Source organism: Cucumis melo, chromosome 4 (genome assembly GCF_025177605.1).
Source record: "Cucumis melo cultivar AY chromosome 4, USDA_Cmelo_AY_1.0, whole genome shotgun sequence".
Taxonomy (NCBI): domain Eukaryota; kingdom Viridiplantae; phylum Streptophyta; class Magnoliopsida; order Cucurbitales; family Cucurbitaceae; genus Cucumis; species Cucumis melo.
The window spans coordinates 33,113,265-33,133,416 of record NC_066860.1 but is presented as its reverse complement, the minus strand read 5'-3'; the positions used below and the strand labels follow the sequence as shown (position 1 = coordinate 33,133,416).

Genomic DNA, 20,152 nt, shown 5'->3' with positions numbered 1-20,152 from the left:
TGGTATCACTTATTATAAGACACCTTTGTAAAAGGTAAGTCTTTGTTCATGGTTAAAAATTAATAATGAATAATGGGTATAATTATAATTGCTTTTATTCTTATATATATATATATTACTTATTTTTATTAGCATAGTACCTTTTTAGGCAGCCAAGAGGTATGGAGGAAGGCAACCTTTTTTGATTAAAAAGACAGCCACAAAGGGCATAATTTGTTGGTCTTTCTCTATCTCTTCCAAATTGAGTGGACACCATAACCCTAAGATAAAGAACATTCATAAATATTAATTACTTTGTACCATTTCTTGTATTTATGTTGCAAGATCAAAGTCATAATAATAAAGTTTCAAAATGTTCCTTTGAGTTGATGTTATACCTTTTTCATGTAACTTCTTCATTGGAGTAAGGTAAAGAAGAAGAATCCTTTAGGAAAAGTCCCATCTCACACCAATCATTTATCACTTCAAAACCACTACAATATTTTCTAACCCTTTATTTCTTTGAATCTATATATATACATATAGTCTACTAGGCCAACAAAAATAACATCTTTATATTTACTCAAAATTTAATAATTAATCCGTCCATGATAAATTAACATACTAGCTAGCACTCACTGTCCATTTAACTTTTTTAATACGATCGAATAAAAATTGAAATATATTACTGTCATTATGACATCGAACCGTTCCACACTCAAGTGGCATCTAGGATAACATATATATATATTATTAATACGTGGGAATAGTATATTTTATTATTTGTTGATTGAGAGTGAGAATTGATAATTACAAGTGGGTTTATATGAATATTATTGCTAAACAAACAAAACAAAATGTTAAAGGGAAATTGATGAAGGGGGAAGAGGGTCAAAGGGCATAGCCAACCAAGCAAGAAACCAAAGAGGGTTGTCCATAACCATGATGCCAAAATTAATGTATTAGCCAAAATTTAACATATGCTATATTGTGTTAGCCAATCAAATTCATTACTTTAGAGGGAGAGTGGAGGAGCCATTAGTGGAATCCAACAACAAGAATCAACAACTTGATGTTGGAGATTCTTATCCCAATGTCAATGGGATGTGATTCTTTCTTTCTTTTTTTTAATTCACACTTTAGGAGATTTTTTTTTTTCCTTTTTCAGGAATATTGTTTGATTTGATTGGATTAATGAGAAATGGGTTTTGTTAGTATTTAACAATTGAATTATTGAGTGTAAGTTCCCAATACACTTTTGTCTTTTGCATTAGTAGTTTGGCTTAGGAAGTATTATAATTTAATGGGTAGTATCATCTAATTCATCTAACATACCAAACAAATTAAGATTCAATATCAAGATAAAAGATGTATTTTATTTCGAGAAGATAATTACGGTGATGCTTTAACCTAATATAATTATGATCCTTTGTTATAAAAGTAATGGTATTCTTTCTAAAATTAATATATATATATATATATGAAATAGTGTCACGATGATTTGGCTAAAATATAAACTAGAATTCAAACATTGTCATACCATTGAAGTCCCACTTTCAACCTAAAATTTCGATAACAATTTATCCTAAATATCACGTGAAACGTTGAAAAAGGGTCGATAATAATATTACAAACTTTTGAAAAAACATGATTATTTTTATAACAAATGACAAATTTTAAAGATGTTTTTTTCCATGTAATTTAGCTAAATAGAATAGGTTCATTCACATAATTGATCAAGAACGGAAATTAAATCATACACTTTTAGATCGACATATACAGTACGATTCATCTAAATGAAAAATACCTTTTTCTTATGATATGATTGACTTATTTAGTTTTGTAAATAGAAATTGTTTTATGTTTTAACTTTCCAAGTAGCTAATATTCATAGTGAAAATAGTGCATGATAATTTAGTATCACCACACCTAGGACTTGCAAATATTCCTTTTTTCCTCTTCGGCTATATTCCCTCAAAATCTCCAAATTCAAAATACCTAAAAAATAAAAAAAAAAAAAAAAAAAGAATCCAAGTATATATCCTTTTCAAATAAAAGAAATAGAAGATGAGAATCGAAAATCGAAAAGTACAAAAAAGAAAAATCATATTATTAAATTTTCATATCCTTGGATTTTTTTTTTCTTTCTAATATTTTCAAATTTATTAACATTGATATAAGAGAAGATTTTATGAAATCTAATTAACAACAAAAAAAATTGAACCTCTAGTTAATTAATTAAAAATTGAACCTCTAGTTAATTAATTAAACCTTCACTTTTAATCTAACTTTTCTTTTTTACTTTTTTTTTTTTTTTTGGTTGTTATGTCTTTTGTCACCTTCTTTAGATTTTCTCTGTCCGTCATAAAAAGGTAATTCCACAAATTTCATATATTTCCTATCCCCAATACGAAATGTTTTTATTATTTTCTTCTTAATTTACAAAATTGCAACCCCTTATAGAAGATTATATAAATGTAAAGTTGATTGGAGGGAGAGTATGATAGAACGGATTAAGTAAAACGAAAATCAATTATAGTATTTGAGAAACATATTTATTTGTTTAGGGAATTTTTGGGATTGTGAAGGACATTTTGGTCAAAGGACAAGAGAAAGTGTTAAAAGTTGAAAGGATTAATGCATTTTTGTGCTTGAGAACCCATCGGAAAACTCTGAATCTCAGAACTCCACCGACGAGGAGGAAGAAGAAGAACAAGAACAAGAGAACGAAGAAACAAGGATATGGGTATTTTACATGACGATGTGGTGCTTGTAAGACCGTCAGAGAAAGACGATGAGCCAACTGTCATCACTGTTAATTGTCCCGATAAAACTGGGTTGGGTTGCGACTTGTGCCGCATAATTCTCTTCTTTGGTCTAAACATTGTCAGAGGCGGTGAGTAAATCCTCAAATGTTTTTTTTTTTGCTTTGATTTTAGACGTTCTGGTTTGGTTTTGTTTTCAGTATTTTTATCAAACAGGTAGTGGGCGATTGGGTTTCTTCTTTTTCTTTTTCTTTTTCTTTTTTCTGTTTTTTTTTTCTGATCGATTTGTTTCAATTAGTGATGTGATGTTGTTGTTAATCTTGTGATTTTGTCAATACCATGTTGAAGATGTTACGACCGATGGTAAATGGTGCTACATAGTGCTTTGGGTGACTGGAAATTCATCGACGAGGTGGGGATTATTGAAACAGAGGCTGATGGAGGTTTGCCCTTCTTGTTCTTCAGCTTCTATGCTTTCTTATTTCCGCCCGGAACCGCCGTCATCAAAGCCCCCCGATATGTTTCTTTTGAAATTTTGTTGCCATGACAGAAGAGGGCTTTTACACGGTTTGTTAATTTCCTTCCCTTTAATTTGTTTGTTCTGAGAAGGAGTAGGACTTTATATTGGATTACCTGATTCAACCCGTCAGTTGAACTTGGTTCCTTAAATGCTGACCCCCCGTCCCCCTACGGAGGAAAAAAGAGAGCAAAGTGTGGAATATTGTTCTTCTTTTCTCCTCCCTTGGTTTCTTTTTGTAACGATTGTCATATCTGTGTCTAATTTTTAGAGAGTGATTTTCTTTGTAGATGTAACATGGGTTCTTTGCGAGCTGGAACTTCTTATAGAGAAAGTGAAAGTGTCAACCACCCCAGATGGGAAAGTGATGGACTTGTTTTTCATCGTTGACACCAGGTTTAACATCGACCTTTGTTTATCTTCTATGTGTAACTTATGTATTTCTCAAGGATTAAATCATTTTGATTGAACTCTGGGATGGATTCATGGTTTCATGAGAGGTAGAATAGTATAGCTTGCATGACTAGTTCAAGTACTTCAGCTCATCCAATATGTTATTGGCAAGGAAAACGGAAGTGGACGGTTATATGAGTAGTATGAGTGGGAACTGGTGTTTGCAGGGTGTTCTTTCATTTTAGTTTAAATTGTAACTAGTCTTTTGTGGTCAACTCTTCTTGAGCGAGCTTTCCTATTTTATCTCGTTGTTGTTCCAATCTTTTTATCTCTTTACCTGTGAGCAGTTGGGTGGAAGGTGTTGGGTTTGAAAGTTCTTGAGATGATGGGAATATATTCATATTTTTCAGTAGTAAAGGGAGCCCAGTAGATGTTGAATGTACAATTGAAGACCTTGAGGAGAGAAACCCCAACTCGTGTTTGACATGAATATATAATATATTTAACTTCCATGTACTAATGTCTGTTGTTTTTCCTTTTTCCTTGTTTCAGAAAACATATTTTCATTTTTGTGTTTCCATTAGGGAGCTTATGCACACGGCAAAGAGACAGCGGGACACATGTGACCACTTGAAACATGTCTTGGGGGATGCAGTGATAAGTTGCGAAATAGAGATGATTGATGCTGAAGTTATGTTATGCTCCCAGGCATCCTCTCTTCCATCTGAAATTGTTGAAGAATCATGTAGCTTGGAGTTGAATGAAAAGTCACCTAGCAGATCACTAGCTTCTAAAGACGTCTCTGTCACATTGGACAATTCGCTCAGTCCTTCTCATACCCTAGTTCAAATTGTCTGTCAAGATCACAAAGGTCTTATTTATGACATTATGAGAACTCTCAAGGACTACAATATTCAGGTATATAATCTTTCAGTTCAATAACTAAGTAATATGTATTTCTTTCAAAAGTTATCATTGAATGGCCAAGGTTATTGGAAATGTTGGCAGCCAATTCCGTTGGGTCTGATTCTTTCCTCTAATTCGTTTTCTATGACAAAGATTCAAAATTATTTTCTTGTACTGCATATTAGTTCCGGTTCTGTTATCAATATTTAAACTCAATTGTGTAGCCAGATCTCGTATGGACGATTTAGTAAGAAGCAGAAAAAAATATGTGAGATTGACTTGTTCATCATGCAAGCTGATGGAAAGAAGATTCTAGACCAAAGTAAGCAGAATGCATTGTCAACTCGCTTACAGATCGAACTGATTCGTCCCCTCAGAGTAGCTGTCTTGAGCAGAGGTCCCGACACAGAGCTCTTGGTAGCAAACCCCACTGAGTTATCTGGCAAGGGTCGACCTCTTGTGTTTTATGACATCACCCTTGCTCTAAAATTGCTCGACATCGGTATCTTTTTGGTATTTCCCAATCTTCTTACAATACTTTATGGAACTATTAGATGTCATCCTTCCAATCATTTGTTTCTTTCATACCCCCATAGCATCTTTTTGGTATTTTCTTAAATGCTTATTAAAATTTAGCTGGCTTAGATATGATAAGGATATCCCTATATGGCAAAGCTTAACTACAAAGATGTTGTCTACCAGGCAGAAATCAGACGCCATTTGATTGGAGATCGAGAATGGGAAGTGTATAGAGTGATGCTTGATGAAGGAGCTGGGTCTTCGGTTCCAAGAAGCAAGATCGAGGAAGGAGTCAGGAAGATGTTGATGGGATGGGCATAATATAGATGGAACTTCTTAAGTGGAAAATTACATTAGTTAGCCTATATATATAGCTTGCTCTTCCAGGTTAAGATGGGCTGCTCCTCCTTATCTTATTGATGCTTGTAACATGTTTTAAAGTGGTAGAATCGTGTGAATTATGATGTAAAGGTTGATATGTTCAAGTCTTTGATAAAACAACTTTGCCTTGAGAGTTATAGTGGTCTCAATTTTATACAGAGCACCTTTTACTATTAAGTTGTTGCTAATTACCAAAATCTATTAGTAGTAATACAAAGGTTCTAGTGATTACATAATGTTTTTTCATTCATCAAGGCATTACTTGTTTTACAAAAGTACCGTCGCATGTAGAAATATTTGAAAAGAAGATTCAAACCAACGACTAGAAAATGAAAGAAAATTAATGGCACAAATTTGGTGATTTCCCATAGTTTTGCTTCATTTTCTTTCCAATTTTTTTTATAGTTTCCAATACACTCTAAGCTTGTGCAAAATCCCAGCTACTATTGCCCAGAATGCTATTTCAGCAAATATCACGTACAGCAGAGTCCCCAATTTTCTTGAATGCCAAACATTGATGAATACATGCTTTTGAATCCAATGAACCTGTTTACGATATTAATCCTCCATCATTTCTCAACACAATCTAAATCATTTGAAGAATACATACATCAATTTCACAAGGAATGTCAAGAGAGATGACGTTACTTACTAGGGAGTTTTCAGGATCTTTATAGTACCATCCATTAATAAAAGCTGCAAAAATTCCTTGAGCTGCCATTACAAACACCAACATTGCATTCATTCCAATCCATTCTAGAAATAAGAATGGCTTTCGGAAACCCCAAACGTCGATCTGTGTCGATGAAGGAAGAGACAACAATGAAACAAACAAAGGATTGAACTAAAATGCTAGAGATTCAAAGGATGAAAAATGGGTTTGAAAGAGATTTGGATTCCATTTTTACCAGAATGTAGAAACCTGAGAAGACTATCCCAGCTGCTCCTGCTGTGAAGCAGACATAGCTAAGGCTGTAAAGCTGTTTGTTAATGGGAATGGCTGCAAATTCAGACTTAAAATCGGTGAGGTTTTGAGATTGTTTGTTATAAAGTATTGAACTTTGTAAGAAAATCATGGGATCAAACCATTTGTGAAATGAAGGATGATGCCAATAATAAAGAAGCCAAAACCCATTGCTACCCATTGCTTCAGCCTTTGAGAATGAGTCTGCAAAAAACTTCGACAACCATCAATTTCATCTCCACTTTTTAAATCTCTAAATGCAAATCCATACATTACCTTGAAATGAAGCAGAACATGGCCATAATGGATGCCAATGGTGCCAGAAAGAATGGCTGAAACGGAGCTGAAATCAACAAAACCAAACAAAATTAATCCAACTTTGCAGAACTTCAACATAACTCGATTAGGATAGACATACACATTAAATTAGATTATTTGAAGTGTCAAACCTCAACAAGCCCTCAGGCTCGAACGGAGCTAGACACCAACTTGGAGCGTCATCTCGAAGAGGGCCTTCGTCCGGTGCGCTAAACGTGCAGTCCTGAATCATTTATTACAAATACAACCACCCTTTTAGAAACGAATCATTGGTTACATTGTTCCAACCTGGTAGACTATATTTCTCAGCAGATCTCAAAAGTGATTTTTTTTTTTTTTTTTTTTATACCAAACAAAAACAACTCTTTTCTTTTTTATTGATCAACATCCTAAGGAAGAGCTATAAAACCTTGTGGCGAATCCAAACAGGATAGGAGTAGAGATGGTTAATGCCCCAAACTTGGCGATCAACATGGCCTACAGCATTGCAGGCAGGGCCCAAGTGGCCTCTAACTCCACAAACAACCTGAAAATGAACTCAAGTTTTAATCCAAAATAAGATAAAATGACAGAGTGGAGCCTTAGAATTTGGGACAAATGAGGTTCTACTGTGTAATGATGGAGCAGTTGGTCATCCTCTAGCACTGAGAAGCTCCAATTTGGAACATAGAGTGCATAAGTTATAATTATGTATATAACGAAAGCTGCAAATCCTCCAATCCTGCATAGAATAAGATGTGTAATGTGAGAAGACCGAAAAATGCAGAGGGAGAGAGCTGAAGCTGAAACTCACCATTGCCAACGATATGCAGTGAAAATGGAGAAATGGCCATGGTCCAGGATGACTCTTGGTTTTCCTATGGTGGTGAAAGCTTCAATCATAGCTACTACAAAGTAAACCAATGCTATTCTCTGCAAAATCATCCCCCACAAATCACATTAATGACATTTAAGAAGGAAGTAATATTGCAACTTTGGAGTTGGTGTAATAAATGTTTTAAAGAGATAGAAGAGAAAGGTTTGTACTTGAAGAATGCCACACCATCGAATGTGTTTCATATCAACACCATATTGAAGATCATCAGGAGCGTGAGAATATCCACCTTGCAATATTAGACCCCAAAACACAAGTTTTATGGTCCTTAAACTTATCTTCATCACTCCTGTTTTTAGACTCGGAATTTTCTGCAACATATTTCAAATTCATCCTTCATCAATGCCTATAATATTATTTACATCATGTTGATAACAATTGGATTTTTAGTTTTCTTTTTTTCTTTTTTTTTTTTGAATTCTCGATCAAATTCCAAAACATAACTAAAGTTATTTAAAACTATTCTGTTTTCTTATAAAGAATTGATTTTGTTTTTGTAAATTTTGTCTAAAAATTCAAGTCAGATAATAACGTAAGAAAAAACATAAACTTCTCAAGATTTCATTCAGTAACTAAACACTTCGTTTTCTAAAATTATAAATTTATTTTCTCTTAATTTCTTACCAAAATATATATTTTTATTTTAAGCTGAAGAGTTAAATTTTTAAACAAATTTCAAAAATAAAAAATAAAATTACTAAATTCTTAAAAACTATTTTAAAAAAAGGTTTTCAAATCAAAATTTAAAAAAATGAAATAGTTATCGAATAACTTTTCATAAATCAAAATTTTAAAAAATGAAATAGTTACCAAACAAGACCTAAATAGATATAACAGGTAGTTTCTTTTTATTTATTATTATTCACATTCTAAACATGCATTATTCATATAATGTTTCAAAAAAAAGAAAACCACTTTTAAAAACTAACTTTTGTATTTCAAAATCTACCCTTTTTTTTCTTAACGATGAAGATGGTGATGATCATAATACTTAAAAAGAGAGTAGAAAAAAGTTAACTGGTTTTCAAGTAAAGTTATGAACTTTGACTCCTAGTTTGTTTGTTTGGTGAATGAATAGTTTTTATTAAGGCCCAAAGACAAGTTCTTTAATAACATTGATAAATAATTTTGATGAAAACTAAACAAAATGGGGCATTAGGAAAAGAAGAAAAAAAAAAAAAAAAACAACCTTGAAAGCGAGGGCAATGGCAACTCCTACAATGAAGAGGAAAAATGGCATCACAAAGTCCGCCAGAGTGCAACCATTCCACGGTGAATGGTCAATCCTTGAATAAGCTCCTCCAGCATCGTCTACCAATATCATCAACTACATCAAAACTCATCACAATTAATTGTTAACACATATATCAGGAAAAAACTAACAAACTAATCAACAAAAGCATGCATATCATTAAGCTTAGGTTTTATATGTTTTTCACTAACCACAATAGTAAGACCTCTGAAGGCATCTAACGTTGCAACTCTCTTCGTCTTCTGTCTCAACGGCGCCTCTTCCACGATCGTTGGTGCCGCCTCCTCCTCCTCCTCCTCCTTAGTATGACAATCAATTATAACATCTGATCTGGTATTAGAGCTTATGTGTTTCTCTTCATCATCCTTCTTCTGTTTTTCCTTAACGAATGATTCTTCCATTATTGGATAATGTAATAACCCTTTAGTATAATTAACCCTGTGTGTGTATATATATGTGTGTAAAGGAGAATATATATACACATAGGACAAGGCCGGCCGGAGAATCCATATAATTAGTGAGTAGTCAAAGAGAGAGTGTGTGAATATCCAACAAATGAAGGATTGATGGAATACATATACATATATTATGTTTGCTTTCTTCGTTCTTTTTCTCTTGGTTCTTTTTGCTACTTCTCCATTGACTAATATAGATGTTACATCTTTTTCCAATTTTTAATTAACATAATGCTTTGTTCTTATGCACATTATTCAAAATTCAAAATTAAAGTTAGTTGTATTTTTTTTCTTCCTTTTTTATGTTTATGTTTGGGCTCTCATCCCTCGCACTAAGTCAACCTCGTTTGTAGGTTTGTATTTGTTTTTTTTAATTCGGAAGTTAATTGTTTTTAGGAATATCTCACACAATTGTAGACTATATCTATTATTGTTGTAGATTCTTAATCATAGTTTGTCATGTGACAAGCTCTCCTTTTATAAATTTTTGTTTTAAAAGTTTCATTTATTTTTTTATATGATCGAATGTGTTACACATTTGTGTATTGTAAAATTTGGAAGCATTCCAAAATGGTGTATATATATATATATATATATATATATATATATATATATATATATATATATATATATATATATATATATATATATATATATATATGTTTAATGATTTAACCTACCTGCCCCAATTATTATTTTGAGAAGTTTGGATGGTGTTGAGTTGAGTATTTATTTAATGCATATGTTACTTGAATAGTGTTATATCTTCATCATTAGGTCGGGTTGGTGGAGTTTGTTCCTTGAAAGTAAAAGCTCAAGTTCAACTCAAGTCCAAGACCAAAGGCTTTAGATATTATTTCGACTTGGATCGGGCCAACCTATCCTTAAATTGTGAGTTTGTAGTCAATTTTTAAGACTTGACCCATTGAATCGAAATATTGAGTTGAGCTTAGGTTGGATTTGCAGTCCATTAAATTAGTTCAACAAATACTAAATATTTAATTTTAAAATGTATATGTATAAAGTATATTTTCTAAACGAAACATCGTTCCATTTATAGGCTTTTTATTAAATTTATTTGAACTTATTTTGTATATCATCGACGAATTTAATATAGGCATGTGGCCTCAAGCCCCCTTCAACTTTATTATCTTTATATAATACATATAAAAAAAACTATTTAATTTTTAATACTTATAGGTAGCTTAGTGATTAATCTATCAGCCCCTATTAATATATTTTCTGAATCTGCCACAATTGTATATATTATAGTTTTCCTGAAAAGAATTACGTATATTATAAAACTTTAATTTAGTATTTAAGTTTCTCGAGAAAAATTATTTAGTTTTTAACCCTCTAAAAAGTTTTAGGTTAAAAACTCCGATATGTCTATGTACATTTTTAAAATATATGAATAACCAAAACATGCATGAGCACTCATGGAGTAGGTCAATTTGTGAAATAATGATTCATGTCTAATTCAATGAATAAATGAGTTGGTCTTCGTTGGATGGGTTAGATATTAATTCTAGATCAAGTTAATTTATATCTGACATCAAACTTGTTGATGAGGTTAAACATATTGAGCGAAAATAATATAGATTAACATAAAAACCACAATTAGTATATCGTTTTTTTGATAAAGATTTTAAAATTTATTAAAGTTTATCATCCTAGAAATGAAATGAATGTGATCTCTATCATTTATGTATCTTTTATTTTCTTAGAAGTCAAATCTTTATCGTCAAATTAGATAATTTTAAAATAGTTATTTAAAGAAAAACTAATGATTGTTTCAACGTATCTTATAACTAATGATTATTTAAAATCATATACAAAATTTTTAACCCTATTAGATACTTTCTAAGCCCTTTGAGAAAAATAAATCAATAAATAAAACTTTAAAACGCTTCTAGAACATATATATGAAATAAAATGGTGAATTATATTGTAGTATGTATACATATGGCCTCCTCCCCATGTGCTCTTTCAAATTTCTAAGAAAATTAGGATATGTATTCCAATATTTGAAGTCTTTTAATTATTCAAAATAATTTGTGTCCATGTTATTATTATTGGCAATTGGAAAGTGTTTATGAAACACAACACATGGTAAAAGCCAAAGGATATATCACATGTCTCTCTTGCAGTTTACCTAACATTATGCTTCATATAACTTTCCACCACCTTCCCTTCATTATTCATTCATTCATTCATTCATTCATTCTTTCCTCTCAAATAATTTTAAAAAACCTTTAATAATTATTAAACCATATATATTCATGCTTGGTTTATGAAAATTTCATTTATAAACCCTAATGATCGTGAAATGAAGGATTTTTTTCTTCTTGGTTTGGTTCTCTGCTTTAGGTATACAATAACTAATGAAAAGAAAAAAAAAAAAAAAAAACAGAGAAGAAGAAGAAGAAGAAGAAGAAGAAGAAGAAGAAGAAGAAGAAGAAGAAGAAGAAGAAGAAGAAGAATGGTCAAATCTCAAACTAATTAACTACACACTGTTTCCACTGATTTTAAGTTTATAATTAAAAAAACAAAATTTGTAATGATTTGGTCAATTCAAAGCAATCGATTTATTGTTATCCTTTTCTACTACTAAATGAAAATGAGAGGGAGAAAGTTCTCCATTTTCTCTTTGGTCTTAAGGAATTATATTTGATTCTAACAAATTTGAATTAAAATTTGCTTCCATGGATGGATAAGAAGCAAATTTGATGATTAGTTCAGTTTAATTAAATCATTCTTAGTCCATGATTTGAACAAAATGACTCCAAGATATTCCAATATTAATGTTGATGAATATTTATGAATAGATTTTAAAAAATGAATTTAAATAAGTGAACAAACATTTTTATTATTTTAGGATAAGTAAACTGAGTGACAATTTGATATAGTTTATTATCTTTTTTGTTTCATAGACCCATTACGATATAATGGAAATATCAATTCATCCCTCATGTTGATATTAGATTCACAAAAATATTGATATATGTTTTCTTTTTAATGCAACAAGCTAAGTAAAAATGAAAATTAAAATGAATGGCAAAATGTGCTCATTGAAAAATAGTTTTCAAAGGCTAAAGTGTTGAGGAGTATGATAACATCATATCCCCACACTTAATGTGATGAGTGGGTATTAGTGGTGATAGATTAGATGTGACCAACTAAATTGATGTTAACAATATTCAACAATCAAAATTACTCTTTTGTGTCTATAAACACTCAAATACACATTCAAAATCTTATTTTAAAGAGAAAAAAAAAACAATTATTAGAAATAGAGATTTCGAATACTTACCTAAATCAGCAAATATACCAAATTTTCTAAAATCGTATATAATAAACAAATCGAAACTATTTACAAAATTTAGTTTCGCATAAAATACAACAACTATTTACAATATATATATATATATATATATATATATATATATATAAACTTAGGATTGACAGTACGTATATATTGAGATGCACCTATATATTTAGGTCATTTTGATCGTTGTACTTTAAGTTTTTACTTTTTCTTCTACTTTTAATAAATATTAAAGGTGTTGATTTTTTACAAACTTTTTAATAATTTATTAGCATTTTATTATAAATTTTGGGAGTATATTTAAAATTTACATAAAAATTATTTAACTTTTATTTAATAAGGAAAAGAGATGATGATTATATTTTAACCAAAAGTATTACAATTAAAGGGTACAAACTTTTTGGAAAGAAAAAAACTAACACAATCCTCTAAAAATTTTCAATTTTGTATGATGGGTAGATTAATTATATTTAGACTATTTATTTAGTACAATAAATGTGGAGTGAAACATCGGACATTTGATCGATCTCAATATAAGATATCATGTCCATTTATCTTAGACTAATGTAAGATTTAGGTTTCTTCTTATTATTATTTTGAGTCAAATTAATTTAAACAAGTTTTGGTCAGGTTTCCATGTTTGACATAGGAATATTGGAAGAGGTATTATTATTATTATTTTGAGATTATGAAAGCCCTAAAATAGAATAAATGTGTGATTATTGGTTAGGTTTCTATCAATTCAGATTGTTAGTTTCCAAATTTTAGAATACTTCAAGATCATATTATATATTCATTGTAGAAGAAGAATATAACAATTCTTTATTGGAAGAAGAAATAGAATGTTGGGTTTAGTTGATTGGTGAAGATTATGAATTTAGTTTTTTTTTTCTTTTGTTTAAAAAAAGAAGAAACAAATGTAGTTAATTTAGTTTATTAAAATTTGAGTTTGATAAAATTGTATTCCAAATTACTAATTCAAATGTTACTTATGAGTGGTTGCAAAATGGTTGATTTTGAGTTGACTTTGGTATATAAAAAAGAAATAATAATAATAAAAAATAAAAAAAAAAAAAAAGTGTGGGATAATTGGATTTTGGCGGTCCCTTTCTTAATGAACAAACAAACTATCCAATTCCTGATAAGTGGCGGAGAGAGTGGCAGCAGCAAAAGAAACACCACACAAAATCCAACCTTCCATGAATCCTCCTTTCACAATGTATTTATACACTCCCTCACCATCTCATCTCCAATATCTCCTTCACCAACTAAAATGGCCGCCTCAACCTCAAATCCCACCTCCGCTAACCCCTTCTGGTACCAGTTTCTCTTTGGCCGCTGGTTCTCTGTCTTCGCTTCCATTCTCATCATGTCCGTCGCCGGTGCCACCTACATGTTCGCCCTCTACTCCTCCGACATCAAATCTTCCTTAGGCTACGACCAAACCACCCTCAATTTGCTCAGCTTCTTCAAGGACTTGGGCGGCAATGTCGGCGTCATCAGCGGTCTCATCAACGAGGTCGCTCCCGCCTGGGTGGTTCTTCTGATTGGTGCCGTCATGAACCTTTTTGGCTACACCATGATTTGGCTGGCCGTAACTAATAGAATACCCAAACCCCAAATCTGGCATATGTGTCTCTACATCTGCCTCGGAGCTAATTCTCAGACCTTTGCAAATACAGGGGCTCTTGTAACCTGCGTCAAAAATTTCCCGGAAAGTCGTGGTAGTGTTTTGGGGCTTTTGAAGGGGTTCGTCGGCTTAAGCGGCGCCATTTTGTCCCAACTTTTCCATGCCTTTTATGGCAATGATTCCAAATCTCTTATCCTCTTAATCGGTTGGCTTCCCGCTGCCGTCTCTGTTGTTTTCCTCCGTTTCGTTCGCATCATTAAGGATCTCCGGCAGCCCAACGAGGTTAACGTTTTTTACCATATCCTTTACATTTCTCTCAGCCTTGCTGGGACTCTAATGGTCTTGATTATTTTGCAAAGTCTTCTCCGATTTCAACAAATACAATACGTCGGAAGTGCCATTGTTGTGATTGTTCTGCTTTTACTACCTCTGGCCATTGTTTTCAGAGAGGAATTGAGTGTTTGGAAGAGTAAAATTGCTAACCCAATTTTACAATTAGAGTTAGCATCTCAACAACCACCGCCGCCACTGACTTCGACGGTGCCACTAGCGCCGTCGAGCCCTCCATCGGACTCCTGCTTTAAAAACATGTTTAAACCTCCAAACAGAGGAGAAGACTACACTATCCCACAAGCCATTTTCAGTATCGATATGATAATTCTTTTTATCGCCACAATTTGTGGAGTCGGTGGAACATTGACGGCGATCGACAATTTGGGCCAAATCGGAGAGTCATTGCGGTACCCATCTCACAGTACCACCACATTCATCTCTCTAGTCAGCATATGGAACTACCTCGGCCGTGTAGTCTCCGGATTCGTATCGGAATATTTCTGGAAAAAGTACAAAGTCCCACGTCCTCTATTTCTCTTCGTGACGCTTATTCTGTCCTGCATCGGTCATCTTCTAATAGCATTCGGAGTTCCGAATTCATTGTATTTTTCTTCAATCATAATCGGGTTCTGCTTCGGCGCACAGTGGCCATTGATCTTTGCAATCATATCGGAGATTTTCGGGTTGAAGTACTACGCGACTTTGTACAATATGGGTGGAGCGGCGAGTCCGATTGGGGCGTATATCATGAACGTGAGAGTGGCGGGTCATTTGTACGACAGAGAGGCGCAAAGGCAGATGGAGGCGGCGGGGAGACTGAGAAAAAAAGGGGAGGATTTGAGTTGCTTGGGAGTGGAATGTTACAGAAAGGCATTTCTTATAATCACGGCGGCGACGGTATTCGGGGCGCTTGTTTCGCTGATTTTGGTGGTTCGTACATGGAAGTTTTATAAGGGCGATATTTACCGGAGGTTCAGGGCGGAGGAAGGTGAAGACATCGAAATGAAAATGGCCGCTCCGACCAACAGTACGTTGACGACAGCGAAAAACTGAATCTGTTTAGTAGTTTTTTCATCTAAGTATTTTCTTTACTTATCTTTGTACATTTTATCCAATTATCTTTATCATAGTTTCATATTTAACTAATGTATACATATGTTAGCAGCCAACTAAAGAAATAATAATGTATCACAATGAATACATCTTGACATACATCAAAACATTGAGAAAAAAAAAATTAGATATGTGCTTGTTTTGATACATACTTAGTGGTTTTAAAAGTCGAGCAATTTTTTGAAATAAATAGTGTAAAATCTCGTCAAAAGTGAGCTTAAACCTATGTAATGCGTTAGTGACTTAAAAATTTGTAATTGGAATTTATCTACCTAGAAAAAAGTTTTGAAAACTTCAAGGTATAGCACATAGCAAACCTCCAAACTTAAATTATTTTGGATGTAGTAGTGTAATTGGTTGGCCCTAGGTACGATTTTCTATCTCCAAATTCACGTGATTTTCTTTTCAAAAATGTCAAACTATGTTCTCAAAAATTTTATTAAGATAGTGATGGTAACTTCTTTGTTTTTGACATGAAATCATCAAAAGCTTAAATTTGATCTTAGAATTTCAACAACCAAATATTAGTTGAAGGGAGTATGAAAAACTGTGGTAGTTAGTACTACAACTTTTTTTTCTCACACATGAGGTATGATCAATTTTGTCTATTTAGTTATGTTATTGTGTATCACACTTGATTTGTTGAGTTTGCCCACTTGCTTTAATAACCACTTCTTGGTTCAATCAGCATGTTGCATTCATATGCAAAGTAATAAAAACAATGGCTTTTTCTTATCATTAGAAAGCCAAATTTCAAAATATACCCTTACTTCCAAAAATGGCAATATTGTCTCTTTCACTTTTTATAAACGTTTTTTTAAAGTAGAAATCTATTTGGATTAGTACTGCAATATTTAAGTATTGATTTTAAGTCACTGTCACTTAATTTCAAGTCGTAAGTTCATTCAACAAAAGATAATGATAACATTAGAACTTTGGAAAAATTAAACAAACGAATAAAAGATATTTAGTACTATATATATTCTTTTAAGGTAATTTTAGAAAGCTGGGAAAACTTCAATCAAATTAAATTAATTGTCTTTTATTATTGGATTAATGTGGTGGTGTTCAAAAGGCAATGTGGGTGGGCAGTCAAATTTTGTGGATATATTTTGTTGGCTACGCATCCTTTTCTCCCTTTAAAAACATGTACAATATAAATTGACACTTGGTGTGTTGTTTTAGCCAACTATTTAGACATTTTGTGTGCAATAGAAAGAAAAATATTCATCAAGTTAGAAAGTTTAGAGAAATGAAAAAGGTTGCTTTGGAAATAACTTTCTTTCCTCACCACAAGAATAGGAACCATACCATTAAGTAGTGCTAATAATAGAGAAGTGACTAACTAGAAGCCTCTCTTGTCACTTTTTCTATGGGCGACTTTTCTACTTTCAACATAATCAAAGGATTGTTGCAAAATTAAAGAGAAATATTTAGAACTATTTTCAAATATAATAAAATGAATTAATATATCACCGTGTACCAACGATTATATTTTTAATATTTGTCTAAAACAATCCAAAAATTGAGCAATTTTTGTTGGACAAAGGTTCCAATCCCTCCAAAGCTTTAAAGTTCCATTTCTAAAATAAGATGGAGAATGAAGGAGAGATAAGAGAGAGGTGGATGCATTTAATTGATGTAAATATGTATGATACCCTTTTTTCATTGTTCTTATAAGATATGATTGATTTGTTATATTGAATCTATGGAATATGCCAAGAAAAGTAAAGGGGAAGAAAGAAGGTGGCCTCATTGCTCTGTTTTTTTTTTTTTTCTTAATCTTACAATCACCGAAATGAAAGGAAGGAAACTTAGGAATCATATAATTGAATGAAATGGAATTCTTCTGTGATGAAAATGAAGGTTGTAATGAATCACAATACACAAATACACAATGCAGAATTAATCTTGAGGTTTCTTCTTTAGAGGCTTTTGTTTGTCATAGAACTAGACGAGGATATAGAAAAAAAAACATAGTTAAAAATCAACTCAAATCAAATCAAAAGGAGTTTGTTCATAACTTTGATGAGTTTGCAAGTGGATATATCCATTCCGACATGGTGTTCGGCTGTCGAAACAACTTGAGTCGAGTAATTCCTCCTAATTCACATTCTCAACTTCCTCACTTGTGGCTTTCATTACTCCATGATTTCAAGTCAGCGTGTGAATGACTGCTTAGAGATTAACTGAAAGACAACACAATATAATCAATATCATAAATCTTGCTTCATTTTTCTTTCTTTCTTTTAAGGAAAACTTTGGTTCACTGTGGCTGTGCCTTTCTTCTCAAAGCAACTATCCAATTTCTGATAAGTGGCGGACAGAGTGGGAGAGCAGCAAACGCAGAGCCAAAATGAAAACTCCACTTTATTAGTTCATTCCCTTTCAAAATGTATTTATGTTATACTCTCCCCCTCACTCCCCATTTCATCTCCGAAACCTCCTTATAACTCACCCCCTAAATTCAAATGGCCACCTCCGGTAACCCCTTCTGGTACCACTTACTATTCGGCCGGTGGTTCTCTGTCTTCGCTTCCATTCTCATCATGTCCGTCTCTGGCGCCACCTACATGTTTGGCCTCTACTCATCCCACATCAAATCCTCCTTGGCCTACGACCAAACCACCCTCAATTTGCTCAGCTTCTTCAAGGACTTGGGCGCAAATATCGGCGTCATCAGCGGTCTCGTCAACGAGGTCGCTCCCGCCTGGGTGGTTCTTCTGATTGGCGCCGTCATGAACCTTTTTGGCTACACCATGATTTGGCTAGCCGTAACCAATCGGATTCCCAAGCCCCAAATATGGCATATGTGTCTCTACATTTGCATCGGAGCTAACTCTCAGACCTTTGCAAACACAGCGGCTCTTATCACCTGCGTCAAAAACTTCCCGGAAAGTCGTGGTAGCATTTTGGGGCTCTTTAAGGGATTCGTCGGCTTAAGCGGCGCCATTTTGTCTCAGCTTTTTCATGCGTTTTATGGCAACAATTCAAAATCTCTTATTTTCTTAATTGCTTGGCTTCCTTCAGCCGTCTCTGTTATCCTTCACCGTTTCGTTCGCATCATTAAGGATCTACGACAGCCCAACGAGCTTAAAGTTTTTTACCATGTCCTTTATATTTCTCTCGGCCTTGCTGGGTCGTTAATGGTTTTTATTATTTTACAAAATCGTCTCCGATTTCAACAAATACATTACGTCGGAAGTGCCATCGTTGTCATTGTTTTGCTTTTACTGCCTCTGGCCATCGTTTTCAGAGAGGAATTGAGAATTTGGAGGAGTAAAATCAAAAACCCAATTCCACAATTGGAGTTAGCATCTCAACTACCGCCACCTCCACTAACCTCGGCGGTGCCACCGGCACCGCCGAACCCACCGTCGGACTCCTGCTTTAAAAACATGTTTAACCCTCCAAACAGAGGAGAAGACTACACAATCCCACAAGCCATTTTCAGTATCGATATGATAATTCTTTTTATCGCCACAATTTGTGGTGTCGGTGGAACATTGACGGCGATCGACAATTTGGGCCAAATCGGAGAGTCATTGCGGTACCCATCTCACAGTACCACCACATTCATCTCTCTAGTCAGCATATGGAACTACCTCGGCCGTGTAGTCTCCGGATTCGTATCGGAATATTTCTGGAAAAAGTACAAAGTCCCACGTCCTCTATTTCTCTTCGTGACGCTTATTCTGTCCTGCATCGGTCATCTTCTAATAGTATTCGGAGTTCCGAATTCATTGTATTTTTCTTCAATCATAATCGGGTTCTGCTTCGGCGCACAGTGGCCATTGATCTTTGCAATCATATCGGAGATTTTCGGGTTGAAGTACTACGCGACTTTGTACAATATGGGTGGAGCGGCGAGTCCGATTGGGGCGTATATCATGAACGTGAGAGTGGCAGGTCATTTGTACGACATGGAGGCAGAGCGACAGATGGAGGCGGCGGGGAGACTAAGAAAAGAAGGGGAGGATTTGAGTTGCTTGGGAGTGGAATGTTACAAAAAGGCGTTTCTTATAATCACAGGGTCGACGGTGTTTGGGGGACTTGTTTCGCTGATTTTGGTGGTTAGGACATGGAAGTTTTATAAAGATGATATTTACAGGAGGTTCAAGGAGAAGGAAGGTGAAGACATCGAAATGAAAATGGCCGCTCCGACCAATAATTCGTTGACGGCGGCGAAAACTGTATCTGCTTAGTTACCTTTTTTTTTTTAATTTATTTCATATCATTACGGATATGATGCGAAGCAACGGTGTGTGTTCTGTTTTGGTTTTGTGCATATAAGATAGATATTAGTTTATGTTTAAGTAATTTGACGTTAATAAAAGCACTTTGAGTGTATATTAGCAAACTAAAACTCTAAAACAAACTTCTTACTTTCTAAAATACCATCGAGAAACTACAAGTCTACAACTA

General features: G+C 33.5%; 4 protein-coding genes across 5 annotated transcripts; 3 read left to right on the top strand and 1 right to left on the bottom strand.

Annotated features, from left to right (window-relative positions):
- The first annotated feature begins 2,416 nt into the window (after positions 1-2,416).
- Positions 2,417-5,637, top strand: LOC103486511 (ACT domain-containing protein ACR10). Of its 2 annotated transcripts, none has more exons than XM_008444499.3 (6): positions 2,417-2,875; positions 3,093-3,311; positions 3,552-3,657; positions 4,239-4,572; positions 4,789-5,073; positions 5,263-5,637. In XM_008444499.3, exons 1-6 carry the CDS (start codon positions 2,722-2,724, stop codon positions 5,398-5,400), a joined length of 1,236 nt encoding a protein of 411 aa, XP_008442721.2. In that variant the 5' UTR covers positions 2,417-2,721; the 3' UTR covers positions 5,401-5,637. The 2 variants fall into 2 exon arrangements, with proteins under 2 accessions (XP_008442721.2, XP_008442722.1); XM_008444500.2 differs by having other exon boundaries at positions 2,456-2,875; positions 5,267-5,637.
- Positions 5,262-9,269, bottom strand: LOC103486510 (uncharacterized). Its single transcript, XM_051083434.1, has 12 exons — positions 9,060-9,269; positions 8,806-8,943; positions 7,769-7,927; positions 7,542-7,654; positions 7,352-7,463; positions 7,152-7,268; positions 6,874-6,965; positions 6,701-6,767; positions 6,547-6,628; positions 6,369-6,460; positions 6,113-6,256; positions 5,262-6,006 (listed from the first exon to the last, which is right to left on the bottom strand). Exons 1-12 carry the CDS (start codon positions 9,267-9,269, stop codon positions 5,860-5,862), a joined length of 1,473 nt encoding a protein of 490 aa, XP_050939391.1. The 3' UTR covers positions 5,262-5,859.
- A 4,559-nt stretch (positions 9,270-13,828) lies between these two features.
- Positions 13,829-15,876, top strand: LOC103487133 (protein NUCLEAR FUSION DEFECTIVE 4-like). Its single transcript, XM_051084169.1, has one exon. The coding sequence runs from the start codon at positions 13,925-13,927 to the stop codon at positions 15,665-15,667; it is 1,743 nt and encodes a 580-aa protein (XP_050940126.1). The 5' UTR covers positions 13,829-13,924; the 3' UTR covers positions 15,668-15,876.
- A 1,754-nt stretch (positions 15,877-17,630) lies between these two features.
- Positions 17,631-19,944, top strand: LOC103487134 (protein NUCLEAR FUSION DEFECTIVE 4-like). The gene has a single exon (XM_051084167.1). It carries the CDS (start codon positions 18,199-18,201, stop codon positions 19,930-19,932), a length of 1,734 nt encoding a protein of 577 aa, XP_050940124.1. The 5' UTR covers positions 17,631-18,198; the 3' UTR covers positions 19,933-19,944.
- The last annotated feature ends 208 nt before the right edge of the window (positions 19,945-20,152 follow it).